Genomic DNA, 19,564 nt, shown 5'->3' on the forward strand with positions numbered 1-19,564 from the left:
GAGACTTTTTAATTGAGGGGAGATTATTTTAGGCTTTTGGATTTATTGGGAACTAATTACAAGCTTTATCTTTTAAAATAATAAGATGCAGCTGAAACCAGTTTGGCTCAGTGGATAGAGCATCGGTCTGCGGACCGGGGGGTCCCAGGTTCGATTCCAGTCGGGGGCATGTGCATTGGTTGTGGGCACGTTCCCAGTGGGGGGTGTGCAAGAGGCAGCTGGTCGATGATTCTCTCTCATCGATGTTTCTGGCTATCTATCCCTCTTCCTTCCTCTCTGTGAAAAATCAATAAAACATATAAATCAATAAAACATATAAATCAATAAAATATATATTTAAAAATAAATAAAATATAATAATAAGATGCAGATTTGGGTTATCGGAAGCTTTAGTATCTACAGAGCTTCAGGAGTGATTAAACTTGAGTAAGGTATGCCTCCATCTCCAATCCAATCCAACTGTGGAGCTTGACGAACTATTGGGTCGGCAACGAAGTAATTGCGGGTTTCACACATATATGGCTTCAGTTGAATTTTTAGGTTTGCAGACATAGTACAAATGTAAAACACATTTTGTTATTTGATAGTTGGCTATTCAGCTGTTAATCAGTAAAAAAAAGTTTTTTGATCTGTTTTGTAGTTTTTGTTTGGCGTTCGTTGAAAAATGGAAAATCAAAAGGAACATTTTCGTCATATTTTGCTTTTTTATTTCCGCAAAGGGAAAAACGCATCGCAAGCTCATAAAAAGTTATGTGCTGTTTATGGTGACGAAGCCTTAAAAGAACGGCAGTGTCAAAATTGGTTTGCCAAATTTCGTACTGGTGATTTTTCACTCAAAGATGAAAAACGCTCTGGTCGTCCAGTTGAAGTTGATGATGCCCTAATCAAAGCAATAATCAATTTGGACTGTCACAGTACAACACGTGAGATTGCAGAGAAGCTTCATGTATCACATACATGCATTGAAAATCACTTAAAACAACTTGGCTATGTTCAAAAACTCGATACATGGGTTCCTCAAGAACTGAAAGAATCACAGTTAACGCAACGCATTAGCAGCTGCGATTTGCTAAAGAAACGTAATGAAAATGATCCATTTTTAAAACGACTGATAACTGGCGATGAAAAATGGGTTGTTTACAACAATATCAAGCAGAAAAGATCATGAAGCAGGCCAGGTGAACCAACTCAAACAACATCAAAAGCTGATATTCATCAAAAGAAGGTTTTGTTATCAGTTTGGTGGGATTACAAAGGAATTGTCTACTTTGAACTCTTACCACCCAACCGAACGATCGATTCTGATGTCTACATTGAACAACTAACGAAATTAAACAATGCAGTTGAAGAAAAGCGGCCCGAATTGACAAATCGAAAAGGTGTTGTATTCCATCATGACAATGCAAGGCCACACACATCTTTGGTCACTCGGCAAAAATTAATGGAGCTTGGTTGGGATGTTTTGCCACATCCACCATATAGTCCTGACCTTGCACCATCTGATTACTTTTTGTTTCGATCTTTACAAAACTCCTTGAATGGTAAAAATTTCAATAATGATGATGATGATGTCAAATCGTACCTGATTCAGTTTTTTGCTAATAAAAACCAGAAGTTTTTTGAACGTGGGATTATGATGCTGCCTGAAAGATGGCAAAAGGTCATTGATCAAAATTGGCAATACATTACAGAATAAAGTTATTTAGTTCCATGAAAAAATTTTTTAAAATCCGCAATTACTTAGTTGCCTACCCAATAATTCTAAAACTGCAGAGAAGGACTGAGAGCCACGCTCAACTAGGAAACTTTATTATAAAGCTCTATGTATAGCGTGTTACAGGGACACATACACAACTGCTGACAGGACACAACAGAGGGCCCAGAAACAGACATGTGTGCGTGTGTGTGTAAACTTGGTATGTCGGGGCTGACCTGTAGTGAAAAGGAATGTGTAAATGGTTACCTATATGAGGAAAAAACTGAGTGCCTACTTAACACCACACATGAAAATCATATCAAGTAATTATAACCCAAAATTTAAAAGGCAAAGCTTTATGGGTGAATATTGTTATACCCTCATCTTGAGAAAGATTCCTTAAACAAGACACAAAAAGAATATAACAAAAAGAAAAAAAATACTTCAACAACTACATGGAAAGCTTCTCCTTATCAAAAAGGTAAGAGTAAAGAAATGAAAAAGACATCTGTAAACTGTTTATGTGTAAACAAATGATTAGCATCCAACATTGATAAAAAGAACTTCCAAGAATTGATAAGAAAAAGATAACTCAATAGAAAAATGAGCAAAAAAAAATGTATGAACAGGAAATTCAGAGGGAAAATCCATAAATGGACACTCAGCTTGGGAAAAGATCAGGAAAAAGCAAACAACGAACATGCGAGACCTGTGCCCATCAGACTGCCAAACCCTTTAAAAAAAACTGGAGGCCAGAGTGTGTGGCTCAGTGGTTGAGCACCAACCTATGAATCAGGAAGTCATGGTTCTATTCCGGGTCAGGGCACTGCCCAGGAATGGGGCGTGCAGGAGGCAGCTGATAGATGTTTCTCTTTTGGATGTTTCTTATTCTCTATCCCTTTCCCTTCCTCTCTGTAAACAAATCAATAAAATATATTTTATAAAGAGAACTCATACAACTGAATAGCAAAATAATAACAATAGTAATAATAATCCTGTTTACGAATGGGAAGACACACAGATGGCCAAGAGGCACGTGAAAAGGTCTCCACGTCACTCAATCTTCAGGGGAATACAAACCAAAACCACACACAGTACTCTTACTGCTTTTCAGCTTTTTGTAAGTTTGAAATTATTTCCAAATAAAAAGTTAACTAACAAATAGAAGAACGAAGTCTTTGTGCAACATAAGCTATAGCCTGGTGGTTCCATATCACTGGGCTAGAATTTTTTTTTTTTATAATATATTTTATTGATTTTTTACAGAGAGGAAGAGAGAGGAATAGAGAGTTAGAAACATTGATGAGAGAGAATCATCGATCAGCTGCCTCCTGCACCCCCCCCACTGGGGATGTGCCCACAACCAAGGTCCATGCTCTTGACTGGAATTGAACCTGGGACCTTTCAGTCCGCAGGCCAACGCTCTATCCACTGAGCCAAACCGGTTTCGGCTGGGTTGGAATTCTTAAAGGGTGTATAAACCCATAAACATTCCAGGAAATGTTCCATATACACATGTTCAGTGATCTTCTGAATGTGTGTGTAAACTGCTGTGAATGACAAAACAGAAATGTATTTAAAAGTGTAACTAGCCCTGCAGGGCCAGTGTGGCTCAGTGGCTAAAGAGGCAGCTCGTGCACCAAAAGGTCACTGGTGTGATTCCCAGGCAAGGGCACATGTCTGGGTTGCAGGTTTGATCCCCGGCCTCACATTAATGTTTCGCGCTTTCTCTCCACCCCCCCCCCCCCCCCCGCTCCCTTCCTCCCTTCCACTCTCTCTAAAAATCAACAGGAAAAATATCGTCAGGCAAGGATTAACAAAAAGTGTAACCAAATTCATAGAACCTTTTGGATATTGTTTTCTCAAAATTTTGACAATAAAAGGAAAATTATTTTGTGAGTATAATGAAATGCTTCCCCTTACTTGAAAAAAACAGGGAACTTCTTGCTATTTGCGATGATGCTTTCAGAACTGTTACAAGAGGTTTCTAGTAGAGAACAAAGATGAAAATTTAATGAAGACAAATGGAAGTACTGTGCTCCGTTTAAACACAAAGGAACCCTGCGTTACTAGCAGACAAGGGAGGCGGCTCAATAGCAGGTGGTAAAGGCTGGGGGAAAGGAGACGGAGCTTCCGATGTCCACACGTGTAAACATGCCAACGGTGCATGTGGCTGCCAAGAACCGAATGCAGTATTTAGCAGCATTAATTAAAGTATTATTTAGGAGGTAATAATCCACACCTGCACTAATTGGAACAATGGGAAGTGATATATTCGATTCTGGGCCTCGGGCCTCCTGCCCACAGCCCTGAGGGAGTGACTCCTGTCGGACGGACCCCTGTGGGGAGCACGGAGACACCTGGTGAATACAGCGGTGCCTGTTTAAGGGCTGAGACCCACCGCCCGGGCAGCACGGGAGCGGCCAGCGTTTTACGGGGAGGAAGGCAGGAGGCACGCTCACCACACACCTCCACTTGCTCCCAATCGGAAAGCAGCCACGTGGGATAGAAACCTGCCGTCCTATCAGTTGAGGAAACACACCGAGATGGTACCTGGCTGGGAAGTAAGGGAGGAAATCCTAGACAGAAGCACAAACTGCTCAGACCTTGGGGTGGTGCCTGCATTAGACGAGGGGCGGTGCCCCTGAGCCATCCGGCAAGGACTAAGAGAGAAGGCAGAGTCTGGAGTCTTATTTCTGCCAAGTTAACTGCCTGCCAAAATCAAAATGTAGCCGAAACTGGTTTAGCTCAGTGGGTAGAGCATTGGCCTGCAGACTGAAAGGTCCCGGTTCGATTCCAGTCAAGGGCATGGACTTTGGTTGCGGGCACATCCCCGGTGGGGGGTGTGCAGGAGGCAGCTGATCAGTGATTCTCATTGATGTTTCTAGCTCTCTATCCCTCTCTCTTCCTCTCTGTAAAAAATCAATAAAATATATATTTTTAAAAAATCAAAATGTAGCCAAAACTGATTTGGCTCAGTAGATAGAGCGTCAGCCTGCAGACTGAAGGGTCCCAGGTTCGATTCCGGTCAAGGACATGTACCTTGGTTGCGGGCACATCCCCGATGGGGGGTGTGCAGGAGGCAGCTGGTTGATGTTTCTCTCTCATCGATGTTTCTAGCTCTCTATCCCTCTCTCTTCCTCTCTGTAAAAAATCAATAAAATATATTTTTTAAAAAATCAAAATGTAATATTCTCAATGGGAATGTAACAGCATCCAGTCTCTACCTGTTACTCAATGTCTATAACCCGGAAGTACTAGGACAGCGATGCTCAGATGTGGTCTGCCCATCCTGGGAGCCCAAGACCCTTTCGGGTGGCTCCCAGGCCAGGACTTCCACAGTGACATCGGTGTCCCTCTCCTCTCTGTGCCATCTCTGTACACCACCATGGGCTCTTCCCGCAGCCACAGGACCTGCGAGGAAACCATCACTCTGGTAACTACCAGAATGTGCCTGTGTTTTTGTCTCCTGAAAACTTTATTTTTTTTTTAATATATTTTATTGATATTTTACAGAGAGGAAGGGAGAGAGACAGAGAGTCAGAAACGTCGAATCATTGACCAGCTGCCTCCTGCACACCCCCCACCGGGGATGTGCCCGCAACCAAGGTCCATGACCTTGACTGGAATCGAACCTGGGACCTTTCAGTCTGCAGACCGATGCTCTATCCACTGAGCCACACCAGTTTCGGCTCCTGAAAACTTTTAAGGTAACAGGTCTTTTAGTGTAAAGGTGAATGTTTAGAGAGATTAACTCAGTTGTTCTCAGCACAGTACTGGTGCTCTTACTGGTAAGTGCTATCAGGTCTTTAACCCCATTATCATCCAATAAACTGACATCTGAAATCCAAAGGTTTCCTTGTTCACACAAGCAAACACAACACTTGTCTTGGATGGCAATAACACTTAATTTTTGAAAACTTTATATATTTTGAATTTTAAGCCTCTTATTTTTTTTTAACTCTTTAATGTTTTTATTGTTCTCAGAGAGGAAGGAAGAGAGAAAGAAATAAAAACATCAATGATGAGAGAATCATGGATCGGCTGCCTCCTGCACACCCCTTACTGGGGATGGAGCCCGCAACCCGGGCATGTGGCCTGACCGGGAATCGAACTGTGACCTCCTGGTTCAAACATTGAGCCCTGCCAGCTGAGCTGAATGTTTTATTTTTCACACAGACATGGTGAGTTTAAAAGCCAAAAATTATTTATTTTAGCTTTTCAGACGAGAAAGCAAAAAGTTGATTCTGAGAAAATAATTGAAAGTTTTTTGTTGCCAAGGACAAAGTTTGAGCTTTTAGGTGGTAATTAGAATTCTAAAAAACTTGTATCCGTGAATATGAGCTTTAAAACATCTTTTAATAAGACAAGTGTGAAATATGGTAGCAACCATACTTGGGTAAAAACTGCTGTTTGAATTTTAACCATACTGTCCGGACTTTGACCTTCGCTTACTTTCTTAAACAATAGGGTAGTTACAGGAGATTGATTCCCACTGACTCAGTAGCGTCAGGGGTAGAAACTATAGATAATCTTTAGAGATTAACCTCTGAGTTCTGCTTCTGTATTATCAGCAAGATACAGATAGGGCCACATTCCAATGTTCCCAGCCTTTAGAATTTATAACAAAGGGAAATTCCTGAGGTTTGAAACTTTAAAAAGACTTGCCTACGCCTGGATCAGCGCAGTTGGTAGTGTGGAGTCCACCTGCGTGTGGTACTCTTGTGGCTGTCCTGGCCAGTTTTTCAATAAATCCTTGCCTGCTTTTTTTTTTTTTTTTTAATCAATCATCAGCCTCCGGTGGTCTTATTTTGAACCCAGGGTTCGACCCCACAACAAAGTGGTGATATTAGTAAATGTGATTTTTTGATAGTGATAAAATATGGTCAACATCTGGGAGATGTGCCAACTCAGCAAACGGTTATTTTCTAAATAGACAATGCATGATGGCAAAAGACCCACTCAAAGTGCCACCCAGACCAATGGGGTTAGTGGGAGAGAAAGGAAGCTCATTGCCACGACTTCAGAATCCACGGGAAATAGCCTTTCCGAAATGACTGCCTGTCAAGTTCTGACGTGACGTTCAAGAACTATACCCACCATTTTCTGAAAAGGCTATTAAAATTCTCCTTTCACCAATGGTGTTTTCCTTGGACTAAAACACACAATCCAAAAATTTCCCTAAAACCACAAAAGACCCCGAATAGCCTCAGAAAACCTGACAAAGAAAAACCAAGTGGGAGGTCACGCTATCTAATATCGAACTATACCACAAGGCCATGGTAATCAAAACGACATGGTATTGCATAAAAACAGACTCACAGAACAACGGAACAGAAAAAAGAGCCCAGAAATAAACCCACACCTATGTGGTCAATTAACAAATAACAAAGGAGGGGAGAGCATGCTGGCGTATAAAGACAGTCTATTTATAAATGGTATTGGGAAAACGGAACAAATGCATGCCAAAAAACGAAACCAGACCACCTTCTAACATCATATACAAGAATAAACTCAAATTGATTAGAGACTTAAATATAAAACTTGAAACCATAAAAATCCTAAAAGAAATCATAGGCAATAATATCTCTGACATTTCCCTTAGCAATATTTTTTCTGATATATTTCTCCTCTGGCAAGGAAAACAAACAAACAAGATAAGCACATGGGAGTGCATCAAACTAAAAAGTGTCTTCACAGCAAAGGACACCAAACACACAGACAACCTACTGACTGGGGAAGCTATTCGCCAACGGTACATTCAAAATTTAATAAAACAGAAAATGAGCAGGGAAGCCCCAGCATGGAGAAAATATTCCCGGTGCATGTATGTAACAAAGAACTTGTACATGGGTTATGTATGTAACTCCTACGAAGAGATTATAAGACAAAGCATCCAATTTTTAAATGGGCAAAAGACAAAACGAACTTCCAAGAAAATACTTACCATTTGACTATTGGAAAATTTTGAACGGGGCGCTGAGGTGAGAGAGATTTTTAATGGCTGTGACAATTCAGGTTTTCCACTTTCTGAAAGCATGTTCCAAGGAAACTTCCAAGTGGCAAAAAACTAAGCAACTGTCATAAATGCATATGGATAATTTTGTGCGAATTCCAGACCCCCCTCCCCAACAAGCTACAAAACCAAACCACGTGACACTGGAGCCGAAAGTAACCCCACGTGACAGTGAACACAGCGCCCCACTCGCCGGCAGGCCGCCGCTGCCTCTAACTGCACAAGCACTGAATGTGATTCTTGCTTTTCACTTTTCCCCCCACGAAAGTCATAAATCCTCTTCAGATTTCTTTGTTAAGCGAAACCGAATAGTAATATAGGACTTTCGTGAAAGCAAAGTGGCTTGACCCAAACTTTCAAAAAAGCAGGAGATACCAGTATCTTGGGTTTTTTGGGGGGGGAGAGGGGGGTTAGTATATTTTATTGATTTTTTTACAGAAAGAGAGAGAGAGAGTTAGAAACATTGATTCAGCTGCCTCCTGCACACTCCCTACTGGGGATGTGCCCACAACTAAGGTACATGCCCTTGACCAGAATCGAACCTGGGATCCTTCAGTCCGCAGGCCAACGCTCTATCCACTGAGCCAAATCCGTCTCGGCAGTATCTTGTTTTTAAATACATTAAGACCACTCATTACGATAAATAAAGTGGCTGAGAATCTTACTCACTGAAAACTTGTATCATCTAAGACAGTGGCTGGCAAACTGCGGCTCTTCTGACTAATGAGTTTGCCGACCACTGATCTAAGAAACGTGATGATCATTACGTATTTTACTGACTCAACTGTGAAACCAAAGCTTTTCTTTTGTGAGTTTTGGACAGGTTTAACTGAGGCACTTCCTGGTATCACTTATTTGTAAGTGATTATTACTATAGACTCATTATTTTTGTTGATTTTATAATATATAGCTTTATAGCAAATGAATGGCAATGTGAAATTATAAAGCCCATTTAGCATTGAGATGCTGCTTTTACCAATTTTATATTTCATGTTATAATATGAATTCTTTAAAAAATCTGAAAAGCAGCCGAGACCGGTTTGGCTCAATGGATAGAGCGTCGGCTTGGGGACTGAAGGGTCCCGGGTTCGATTCCGGTCAAGGGCATGTACCTTGGTTGCGGGCATATCTCCGGTAGGGGGTGTGCAAGAGGCAGCTGATCGATGACTCTCTCTCATCGATGTTTCTAGCTCTCTATCTCTCTCCCTTCCTCTCTGTACAAAATCAATAAAATATTCACACACACAAAAAAAAGAGGCAAATATAAAAAATCTGAAAAGCAATGGTGGATGTAAGGACAGCCAAGCATATACTGGTCCCGGAAATCCAGACCCTGTGAGGAACGCATTCACCATGGTAACAGCTAGCTGCTTAAGCACACGGACCAGGACACAAATCACTGAGGTGAGTGTTCACCACCTGCACACAGGTCTAAGCCCCACGTACCTCTGCAGAGCGTATATTTGATCGCAATACTCACTGGTGCTACTATTTTTCCTGTCTGTCCGACTTGCATGTCGTTGGGAACAAAGCCAGCATCAACAGCAGCACGAGAAGCACCAACTGAGGGGGGAAGGGGAGATGGTCATTATTTTTTTAGCCTAATTGGGATATCACTGATAATTATAAAAAAAAACCAACACTGATACAGTACAGTTAGACATTTATTTTATTAAGGTCTTACGTCATCCACTCCTTACTCTATTAAGCCCCTTTATTTCTCAATGGTTTTCAGCTTCTGGGTCATTGTCACTTTCTCAAATACTAGTCTTCACTCTTGGAGATTTCAACTCCCTGGATTCTCAGTTCCTTAAATGGCTCTCCTCCAGTTACCGTGTGTGTGTGTGTGTGTGTGTGTGTGTGTGTGTGTGTTCCGCTACCTCAGCCACACCCATGGCCACAGGCCCCGCCTTCCCGTTACCAACGTCCCCTGAGAGCTTCCATCTCCGCCGGCTCTCTATGACCCCCCCTTCCTACCTGACTTCCCTCAGGACCTAACGCCAACAATCCTCTGACCTCGCTGGGACCCACAATTCTATTCCCTGTCTCTCTCTCCTCCTATGTTCTATCTTGTCTATAAATGATTAAATTCAATTTTAAAATAACATTAAATGTCCATTTCAATTGGTATGAGAGATTTATGTAGACCACCAATAAAGAGAAAAACAAGGGCATTCCTGAATCTGAAGTAGGCACTGACGCTAATATTTAAATTCTCTTCAAAATGGGAGAAACTGCTAAGATTTGGCCAATTAAGTGTTGCATAAATAATAAAAAAGAGGGGAGACGCCCACTCCTCACTGAATGCTATGCCATTAACTTGGAGACTAGCCGAAACCGGTGTGGCTCAGTGGATAGAGCGTCGGCCTGCGGACTGAAAGGTCCCGGGTTCGATTCTGGTCAAGGGCATGTACCTTGGTTGCAGGCACATCCCCAGTAGGGGATGTGCAAGAGGCAACTGATGGATGTTTCTCTCTCATCGATATTTCTAACTCTCTATCCCTCTCTCTTCCTCTCCATAAAAATAAATAAATAACTTGGAGACTAAGAGAAACTGTTTCAGAGAGAAACTTAAACACTGGAAACAGTAAAATAATTTTCAGGCTATAAATAAATGAAATAATAAGAAGATTTCTAATGAAATGGGAAACAACCTTACCTGCAGCGTGGAGTTGATCGGCCAAATCGTATAACAACTTAAAGTTCTCTCCGCTCTTCAAACCCCGACCTCGTTAAAAAAGAAAACAAAGAGGCAAATATAAACTCCATTCCACAACCATTTTGCAACTTCGTATACCTGAGCAATACCTAACGGTCACTTTAAGCACGCCCCTCCCCGGTGATGACCCATACTTCCGTAAGGCATTCACACCGCTGTGATGAACTAACCAGTTAACTAACGGTACAACAGACCTTTCAATCAGTCCTCCTGCTAGAACCAAAACTCTTACTCAATAATCACTTCTTGAGTAAATAAGGGATAAAATGAGTCAGCTACATCTTTTCAAAATGTTAAATTATTGCCTCTCAATGCCCCTTGTCAGTGCAAGGCTGTCTGGAAGCTTACTTCTTTTGTTTGATGTTCACTTTGGAAAGATTTTAAAATCGTAGCAGAGTATATAAAAGGGGTGTGTGTTTTTTCTATCAGCATGATATACAAAAAGAAGCAAGCTTGTGCAGCATTAACAGCGTTGATATTAAATGTGAAGAACCTTCCAGAGTCTTGCATAGAGAAGGACCATGTAAATCACAGCAAGGGAGACAAAGTGGTGTGAAGGGTGAGAATCATACCACACACCTGAGATTCCCCCACTTCTTCCTATGACTCACAAGCCAGCCACACGCTTCAGAATAACGTGGAAGTCAGGCAACACAACAAAGACACTCAGTTGTCACGTAATGTTGATAAGCTCTGCACTACGCTCCCCCCTTGTGCCAGGGACACAGATTGGCAAAAGGAAGCCCAGATGGGTATTAAGCCCATGATTTTATTTTCCTAATTGGTAAAATGGAAATAATACTCACAACTTACCTATTTTTCATATTTGGGAAAAAAAATCTGTGCTCCTCTAAAATAAACATCAATAAAATCGAAGTATTTGAACTTGACATCATCTTTTAAGATCGATGCATTAGAAATCTCACTTACCACCAGATACCACCACTTTGGCGCCAGTTAGCTCGGGTCGATCACTTTTGGTTAATTTCTGGTCCAGCCACTCTGATATCCCCACCGGGGAAGTACTCGATGCTACACACAATGATATACGTAACAAAACAGTGACTACGAATTCAAGTTGTACAACAACAGTTTTTAAGAGAAACACACACAGAATTCCATGAAATGTAAGTTTGTGGGTCACTGTACATTTTGGGGCTTCCCACTTATTCTCTGATTTTTTGAAAGACTAAAGGGGCTAGACTCTAGCCTTTCCCTCATTAGCTGTGTGCCTTTTGAGAAGTCAACTGATTCCGAGTTTACCTATAAAACTGCAATAACCCTGTCTATGCAGTTCACATTAGATACTGTCTGTTAAAGTGTAGCACTGGCCACACATTTGCTGTTACATTCTTCCATTATGCAGACCCTCCCAAGTATCACAGCAGGAACAGTGAGAGAAGACAAAAATCTTAACATCCGCCGAAACCGGTGTGGCTCAGTGGATAGAGCGTCGGCCTGCGGACTGAAGGGTCCTGGGTTCGATTCCGGTCAAGGACATGTACCTTGGTTGCGGGCACATCCCCAGTAGTGGGTGTGCAGAAGGCAGCTGATGGATGATTCTCTCTCATCGATGTTTCTATTTATCCCTCTCTCTTCCTCTCTGTAAAAAACTAATAAATTAAAAAAAAAATCTTAACATCCATGTAGCACACTAATCTTAATGGGCCCTGTCTCTCCCACCCCTTCGATCTACCAAAGCAGCTATCCTTGTACCAAATCTGATATGAAAAAGATGTCACAAACATCTCTTACTTTTGTGTAAGACTAGGAGTATCACTGCAAGTTCTCTGCATTAGCAGTTTAACCAGAGCCCATCTCTTATGCTCCTCTCTGAAGAGAAAAACAAGAAACACAAACAAACTCACCCTTTTCAGAGCTGGCACTGCCTCCACTTGTTGCTGCAGCTTCAAAAGCTGTCCCTCGGACAGAAAACACCTTCACTTTTTCGTCACATTTCACTGTACATAAAGCATTTCCTGAAATACAGGGTTTTGTTTAAACAACAACAACAACCAGGAACGATAACAAAGAAGTATTCCTTTGGTTCAGGATTGACTTCACAAACACGGGGCAGAAAGAAGTGTGGCCACGTGTCTCCTGCCTCTCCTAAGAGCAGGGGGAAAGGCCTAACGCTGAAGAAACCTATCAGAACGAGTGTTTAACCGTGAATATATTTAAAAACAGGACACCCTGCTGACCTGCTTAGCAGCAACTACCCTGTTCCCCCGAAAATAAGACAGTGTCTTATATTAATTTTTTCTCCCAAAGTTGCGCTAGGTCTTATTTTCAGGGGGTGTCTTATCTTTCCACGCGCTAGGTCTTATTTTCGGAGGATGTCTTATTTTCGGGGAAACACGGTAATTGAAACAGGGAACCACACGGACACGGCACACGTTTCCTACAAGGAGTGTAAAGAAAAGCCTCGTCCTCCAGAAACTACACAATCAGTAACCGCACAGTGTGAGCTGCAACCTCTGAAGAATGAAGTGCTCTGCATGCGAAGGGAGGAGAGAAGTGGAAAGATGGCAGGACACAAAGAACAGGAAGAGTGGCCCTGGCCAGAGTGGCACAGCTGGTTGCCATCTTCCCATGCGCCGAAGGGTTGCTGGTTCGATTCCCGGTCTGGGCACATGCCTGGGGTTGTGGGCTCCATCCCCGTCGTGGGCATGCAGGAGGCAGCCAAGCAATGCTGCCCTCTCGCACTGATGTTTTTCTCTCTTCCTCTCCATTCCTCTCTCTAAAAACCAGTGGAAATATTTTTGAAAAGAAGAGTAAGAAGTGTGATAGGGATTTTAAAAGGTTTTGGGACTTTTCTTAGGAATTAGCAATCACATTAAGAATGACCTAAACTGTGCCAAAACCGGTGTGGCTCAGTGGATAGAGCGTCAACCTGTGGACTGAAAGGTCCCAGGTTGGATTCCGGTCAAGGGCATGTACCTTGGTTGCGGGCACATCCCCAGTGGGAGGTGTGCAGGAGGCACCTGATCGATGATTCTCTCTCATCGATGTTTCTAACTCTCTATCCCTTTCTCTTCCTCTCTGTAAAAAATCAATAAAATATATTTTTTTAAAAAGCAATAAATATATATTTTTAAAAAGACCTAAACTGTGACCAGATACTCCCCTTCAAACACTACTAAAAATGAAAGGTCTGATTGGAGAGTGACCATTTATCTTGAAACGCACAACTCCAACCAGAAAGAACTCACAGCTAGGGTGCTTAGCCCAACCAGAGAGACACTGAAATGAATTTCTTAGCACAGATGGAAATGGAAGGGAAGCAGCAAAGAAGACTGAAAATGCTATTTTTTAAAAAAAAAAAAAGAACAAAAAAGGAAGTGTTGCTTTTCCAGGTGTCACTTACACCTGTACTGAATTCTCACTGACACTGGAGAAACCTCCCTCCGTAAGCTGAATGACCAGGAAGGAAAGACCCGTGCTCTGATCTGTCAGAGAATGTCCTGTCCTGGTCTAGCCACAACGCGAAGATGCTTCTCAGGAACTTTTAAGAGGGTCCATTCAAAGCACGTGTATGATTTAAAAAAAATAAAATAAAAAAAAATAAAAAATCCTGACTTCGAGATGAATTCCTGCCTGTAAAATTTACAAACATTTAACATTGTTGTAAATTACCCACCTGCATAAATAGTCCTCACAAACGTGTCAGGTGACTTGATTGCAATGATGTCAGAAATTGGGGCGACATCAAGTTTGGCTGCTATTCTGGGCAGAAGGTTCTAAAAGCAAAACAAGCAGTAAGTTATATACACACGTGCCGATGAATGGCTACAAACTTCCAGCGATAACATTCTCTAAATGCATATTCTATAGAAATTTTAATCCAAATGTTTTACATTTCACATATGCCTTTAGACACAATTTCAAGCACAACTTTTGTACAGTCTTTGTATTAAATAAGAGTCTATCATGACTCTAACTACATTAAAAAATTATGAGTTTTACATGTTAATAAACCACCTTAACAAGTTGAATTATGAGATGATATCTGCTTTAATGAACATCACTTACAAAGTGTGACAGTTATGCATTACTGAGTTTAGATGAGAACAAACAAGAAAATATTTAGAAGAATAGTAAAATTCTCAAATTAAGAATATATTTGTTGCCGAGACCGGTCTGGCTAAGTGCATAGAGCATCGGTCTGTGGACTGAGGGGTCCCAGGTTCGATTCCGGTCAAGGGCATGTACCTTGGTTGCGGGCACATCCCCAGTAGGAGGTGTGCAGGAGGCAGCTGATGGATGTTTCTCTCTCATCGATGTTTCTAAGTCTCTATCCCTCTCTCGTCCTCAATGTAAAAAATCAATTAAGTATATTAAAAAAAAAAAAAAAAGAAAGCCAAGATGAGCTATGGAGACGAAGTCTGATGTGGTTTCCGCACAATGAAACCTAACCCCTCTGAGAGTGGCATCAGAGCCCGCCCCTCACCTCTCACCTTCCCGAAGGCGGACGCTCCCGCGCAGATGTGGGTGTAATTGAACTGCTTCTGAGTTGCCAAAACCAATGGTGTCAGCTCCTCTGAGAATCAAACGCATCTGATCAATAGATTTCCTAATATTTCCATGGCATACATTCATCAGTGAGACATTCCGTTCTTGCCCACCGGAAACGCCTACCTGGAAGCAGGCCCTTGAACGCATCGTGCTGAGCCACCAGGACTTTGGCGACACCGGCTACTTTGCAGAGGTCTTGTGCCACCTGGGATTAAAAGTTGTTCATTATCCATCTTATGGAATGATGCAAACAGCCACCACCACAAGCATCAACTGAGCCTACGTCCTTAAAGGGCAGTTGTAAGAATCCTTATCAGAGATATGCATACCCTTTCACAAAGAAAATCTATGTCGATTGATCTTTTTTTAAAAAAATATATTTTATTGATTTTTAACAGAGAGAAAGGGAGAGAGATAGAGAGCTAGAAACGTCGATGAGAGAGAAACATCGACCAGCTACCTCTTGCATACCCCTACCGGGGATGTGCCCGCAACCAAGGTACATGCCCTTGATCAGAATCGAACCTGGGACCTTTCAGTCCGTAGGTCAATGCTCTATCCACTGAGCCAAACCGGTTTCGGCTCAGGTTCTCTTTGTCTCTCACAGCAACAACTGCAACTCGGGGCTCCTAGGGGCATGGAACAGAACCAGCCACAGTGGTGACAGCCACAGCCCTTTCGTGGCAATGGTAACCTGCTGATATGAAAATCAGTGAATCCGGCAAGACCGAAGTCTTCAATCAGTCCATTCACTAGCAGCCACCGAGGTGCTGCCCATTCACATTATTTATCTATCGTAAATACACAGGTTTTAATTCCTCTTGTCTTGTTTGGATCAGGATGGGGCTCTGCCTTTGGACCACTCAGGCTTCCCTACAGAGGCAGCTGGAAGGCCCGTCTCTCGGTCTCTGAAATGACAGCCCGGCTGGCTTCCGCTTGAACGGAACACAGCAATCCTGCTCTGTCTTCTGTCTGCTCATTGGCCTCCGTGCTGACTCACTGATGAGCAGGCATAAAAGGCTGTGCCTCCTGCCCCCTCAAAGGAGGTGAGGCGGGGAGAGGGTGCTGTGCGCAGGATCCTCTGCTGAATCAAGTACCGCTGGCAGGGCAGCCGCCCTGTTCTGGCAAACTGCCTCTCTATTCCCAGCAAACGCTGCCGCTGCTACAGAGAATCACCTGCTGCCGCCGATGCACGGCCACATCAGCCAGCTCAGACCGGAGCTCCGCCCGGGCTCCTGGCAGTCTCCTCACACAGGCACGGCCTGGCTTTCTTTAAGAACTGAACGTGACAGGACAATACAATTGTAACGGAACAGAAGATGATGTCTGCTCCGGTTTTTCTCAAAATAGTGTAAAAAAGAAATCTCATTTCAGCCAACACCGGTGTGGCTCAGTGGATAGAGCGTCGGCCTACGGACTGAAAAGTCCCAAGTTCGATTCAGGTGAAGGGCATGTACCTTGGTTGCTGGCACATCCCCAGTAGGGGGTGTGCAAGAGGCAGCTGATCGATGATTCTCTCTCATCGACGTTTCTAACTCTCTATCCCTCTCAATTCCTCTCTGTGTAAAATCAATAAAAATATATTAAAAAAAGAAAAGATACAGGGTCAGCTGAAACCGGTGTGGCTCAGTGGATAGAGCGTTGGCCTGCGGACTGAAGGGTCCCAGGTTAGATTTTGGTCAAGGGCATGTGTCTTGGTTGTGAGCATGTCCCCAATAGGGGATGTGCAGGAGGCAGCTGATCGATGTTTCTAACTCTCTATCTCTCTCCCTTCCTCTCTGTAAAAAAATCAATAAAATATATTAAAAAAAGAAAAAGATACAGGGTCAGGAAGAAACTAGAAGCGACACTATCATGCTGAACCTATCATACCACAGGGTCTGCACCAACCAACGGCATTTGCTAAAAAGTAAATTTCTGGCCGAGATCGGTTTGGCTCAGTGGATAGAGCGTCAGCCTGCAGACTGAAGGGTCCCAGGTTCAATTCCGGTCAAGGGCATGTACCTTGGTTGCTGGCACATCCCCAGTAGGGGGTGTGCAAGAGGCAGCTGATCGATAATTCTCTCTCATCGATGTTTCTAATTCTCTATCCCTCTCCCTTCCTCTCTGTAAAAAATCAATAAAATACATATTTAAAAAAAAAAAAAAGTAAATTTATGTCAACAGAAAAGGAACTGTCTCCCCCAGAAGCTGTTCTCTAGGTCCCAGCCCCGACCACACCCTCCACGCCCCGAGTGGGGTGGGCGGGGCCCCCTCCCGGAAGCCCAGCCGCATGGGCGTCATTGAAGCACAATCTGACCTGCACCGCGGCCGTGGCCAGACCCTGCCCACCAGGAGGGGGCGGCCGCTGTCTTATTGCCACAACCAAAACGAAGGACGTCTTTTCACACCAGCTGTCACCTGGAAGGCACAGTGCTGCTTCCATTTGAGTTCCCACACCAACTAAAGGAGCACGCCCGGTGCTCTGTCCAGACTTACCACTTTCAGGAATTAAAAGCAATTAGCAAGTATATTCATCACCACAAAAAAGGAATCGGCAATTAACCTCGAAGGGGACTCAAACATTATCCTTCTCCTTGGTACCTGATGGCACGCGATGGTGCCAGGGGAACTAAATCAAGCACTCTCCCTCGTTTCAAAAGATGAAATGCTTAGCGGGCAAACCTGGTTTCTTCGCGCCTGGTAATGGTGTGACACTGGCCACTTAGTGAGGATCAGAGCCCAGTTTGGGTTACGGTCCTCCCCATAATTCTCCGCGGCCGTCTTTCCCTGTCCCTTGATGGAGATTAGATTTGCTATGATTGACCTTAAAAACGTCTCACCTTGTCACACTTGGGTCCGGCTATTAAGCAGGACACGTCCCCGCCCAGGCGTGTGGCTGCCGTGATGGTGTTTAGGGTAATGGGTGCTATGGCATCGTTGGCGTGCTCAGCGATCACCAGCGTGCTCTGAAATCGAAGCAATGTGGCCTGAGAGAGGGAGAGAATGGAAAAGGATCTTACAAAACACGTTTTTTTTTACTGATTGTTAAGCATGTGTGCTTTAAAGAAAATGTACACAATATTCAGTTCCTAAATGTATTCATAAAAACACTCAGTAGCAAACACTAGACTATTGTGTCTACCACTCTATTACTAATATCCATAACTAATAAAGACAAAAATGCAAAAATTAGTATTCTAACAGTATTCTACTGTTAGAAAATTTTGAAAATTACTTCAAAATAGTTTTCTCATTAATCTATGTTCCAGGAGAAACTCAATGTACATATAAACTAAATCCTTAAGCAGAACATGTTAGTATCAAAGTAGGGAACAAACTACTACCTATTACACTCACGGTCAAAAAAAAAAAAAATAGGCATTTTAAGGCCCTTTTTCAGCTCAAAAGTCCAATAACCCTAAAATCTTCAAAAAGTACAATAACAACAAAAGATGTAAAATGTACAGCTCCATTACTGAAAAGGTTCTTAAGCAGAAGTCACTGTTATTTTACCGTATGCACCATTCAAGGGTCCTCTTTCTTATGGAGAAAAAGAGCCAGAATCTTAAATATTTAAAGATAATGATTGCAGCCGAAACCGGTTTAGCTCAATGGATAGAGCGTCGGCTTGGGGACTGAAGGGACCCGGGTTCGATTCCGGTCAAGGGCATGGACCTTGGTTGCAGGCATATCCCTAGTAGGGGGTGTGCAAGAGGCAACTGATCGATGACTCTCTCTCATCGATGTTTCTAACTCTCTATCTCCCTCCCTTCCTCTCTGTACAAAATCAATAAAATATTTTTTTTAATAAATAAATAAATAAATAAAATAAAAATAATAAAGATAATGATTGCAATACTTAATAAGGTAACTAACTACCCAGAAAAGAGTCCCTCTCTCTTCAAGACACTGCTACTTAGCCCTGGCCAGTGTGCTCAGTGGTTAGAGCGTCAGCCTGTACAACAAAGGGTCTCGAGTTCAATTCCTAGTTCAGGGCACGTGCCAGGTGCAGGTCTGATCCCTGGTGCGTGCCCTTGGTCGGCGCATACAGGAGACAACCAATCGATGGATCTCTCTCCCATCAATGTTTCTCTCTCCTCCTCCCTAACTCTCTCTGAAAAAGCAATGAAAAAAAGCATCCTCTGTGAGGATTAACAAAACAACAAAACCACCCACAGCGCTGCTGTGTGAACGAAGGCTAATTCCTGTGGATGGTGTCACTGCACATTCTGGGGCCTCAGAGCCGCCGGCAATGGTGCTGGCTCTGTCTCTCCACCGCCACGGCCGCCCTGCTGTCTGCTCCCTCCTCAGAAGGGAGCCTCGCATCCTGGCACCAAGAGAACTGAAGCCATCAGGAAGGGCCTGCGTCCCTCCCTCCGGACACCCAGCACAGAAACTCTGCACCACGCAGAGAGCTGTCAAATCACAAGAGCCCCCAGCGTGCTTTTATTTATTCTTATTTTTTAATATATATTTTATTGATTTTTTACAGAGAGGAAAAGAAAGGGATAGAGAGTTAGAAACATCGATGAGAGAGAATCACCGATCAGCTGCCTCTTGCACACCTCCTACTGGGGATGTGCCCGCAACCAAGGTACATGCCCTTGACCGGAATCGAACCCGGGACCTTTCAGTC

At 43.0% G+C, this 19,564-nt stretch overlaps 1 protein-coding gene and 1 long non-coding RNA gene across 2 annotated transcripts in view; one reads left to right on the forward strand and one right to left on the reverse strand.

Moving 5' to 3' along the window:
- Positions 1 to 19,564, reverse strand: part of ETFA (electron transfer flavoprotein subunit alpha) — a 48,988-nt gene that overhangs the window by 20,349 nt on the left and 9,075 nt on the right. Inside the window, exons 2-9 of the mRNA XM_084869271.1 lie at positions 17,769 to 17,915; positions 15,070 to 15,151; positions 14,889 to 14,971; positions 14,072 to 14,171; positions 12,300 to 12,410; positions 11,362 to 11,463; positions 10,372 to 10,440; positions 9,193 to 9,275 (exon numbers count right to left, since the gene is read on the reverse strand). Of these exons, the coding sequence (XP_084725397.1) occupies positions 9,193 to 9,275; positions 10,372 to 10,440; positions 11,362 to 11,463; positions 12,300 to 12,410; positions 14,072 to 14,171; positions 14,889 to 14,971; positions 15,070 to 15,151; positions 17,769 to 17,915 (777 nt within the window). The remainder of the gene's footprint in view (positions 1 to 9,192; positions 9,276 to 10,371; positions 10,441 to 11,361; positions 11,464 to 12,299; positions 12,411 to 14,071; positions 14,172 to 14,888; positions 14,972 to 15,069; positions 15,152 to 17,768; positions 17,916 to 19,564) is intronic.
- LOC311614496 lies at positions 1,763 to 2,870 on the forward strand. The gene is made up of 2 exons (XR_014793683.1): positions 1,763 to 1,934; positions 1,973 to 2,870. It is a non-coding gene; the product is annotated as an uncharacterized lncRNA (long non-coding RNA).

Source organism: Pipistrellus hanaki, assembly GCF_964339955.1.
Source record: "Pipistrellus hanaki genome assembly, chromosome: 21".
NCBI classification, from domain to species: domain Eukaryota; kingdom Metazoa; phylum Chordata; class Mammalia; order Chiroptera; family Vespertilionidae; genus Pipistrellus; species Pipistrellus hanaki.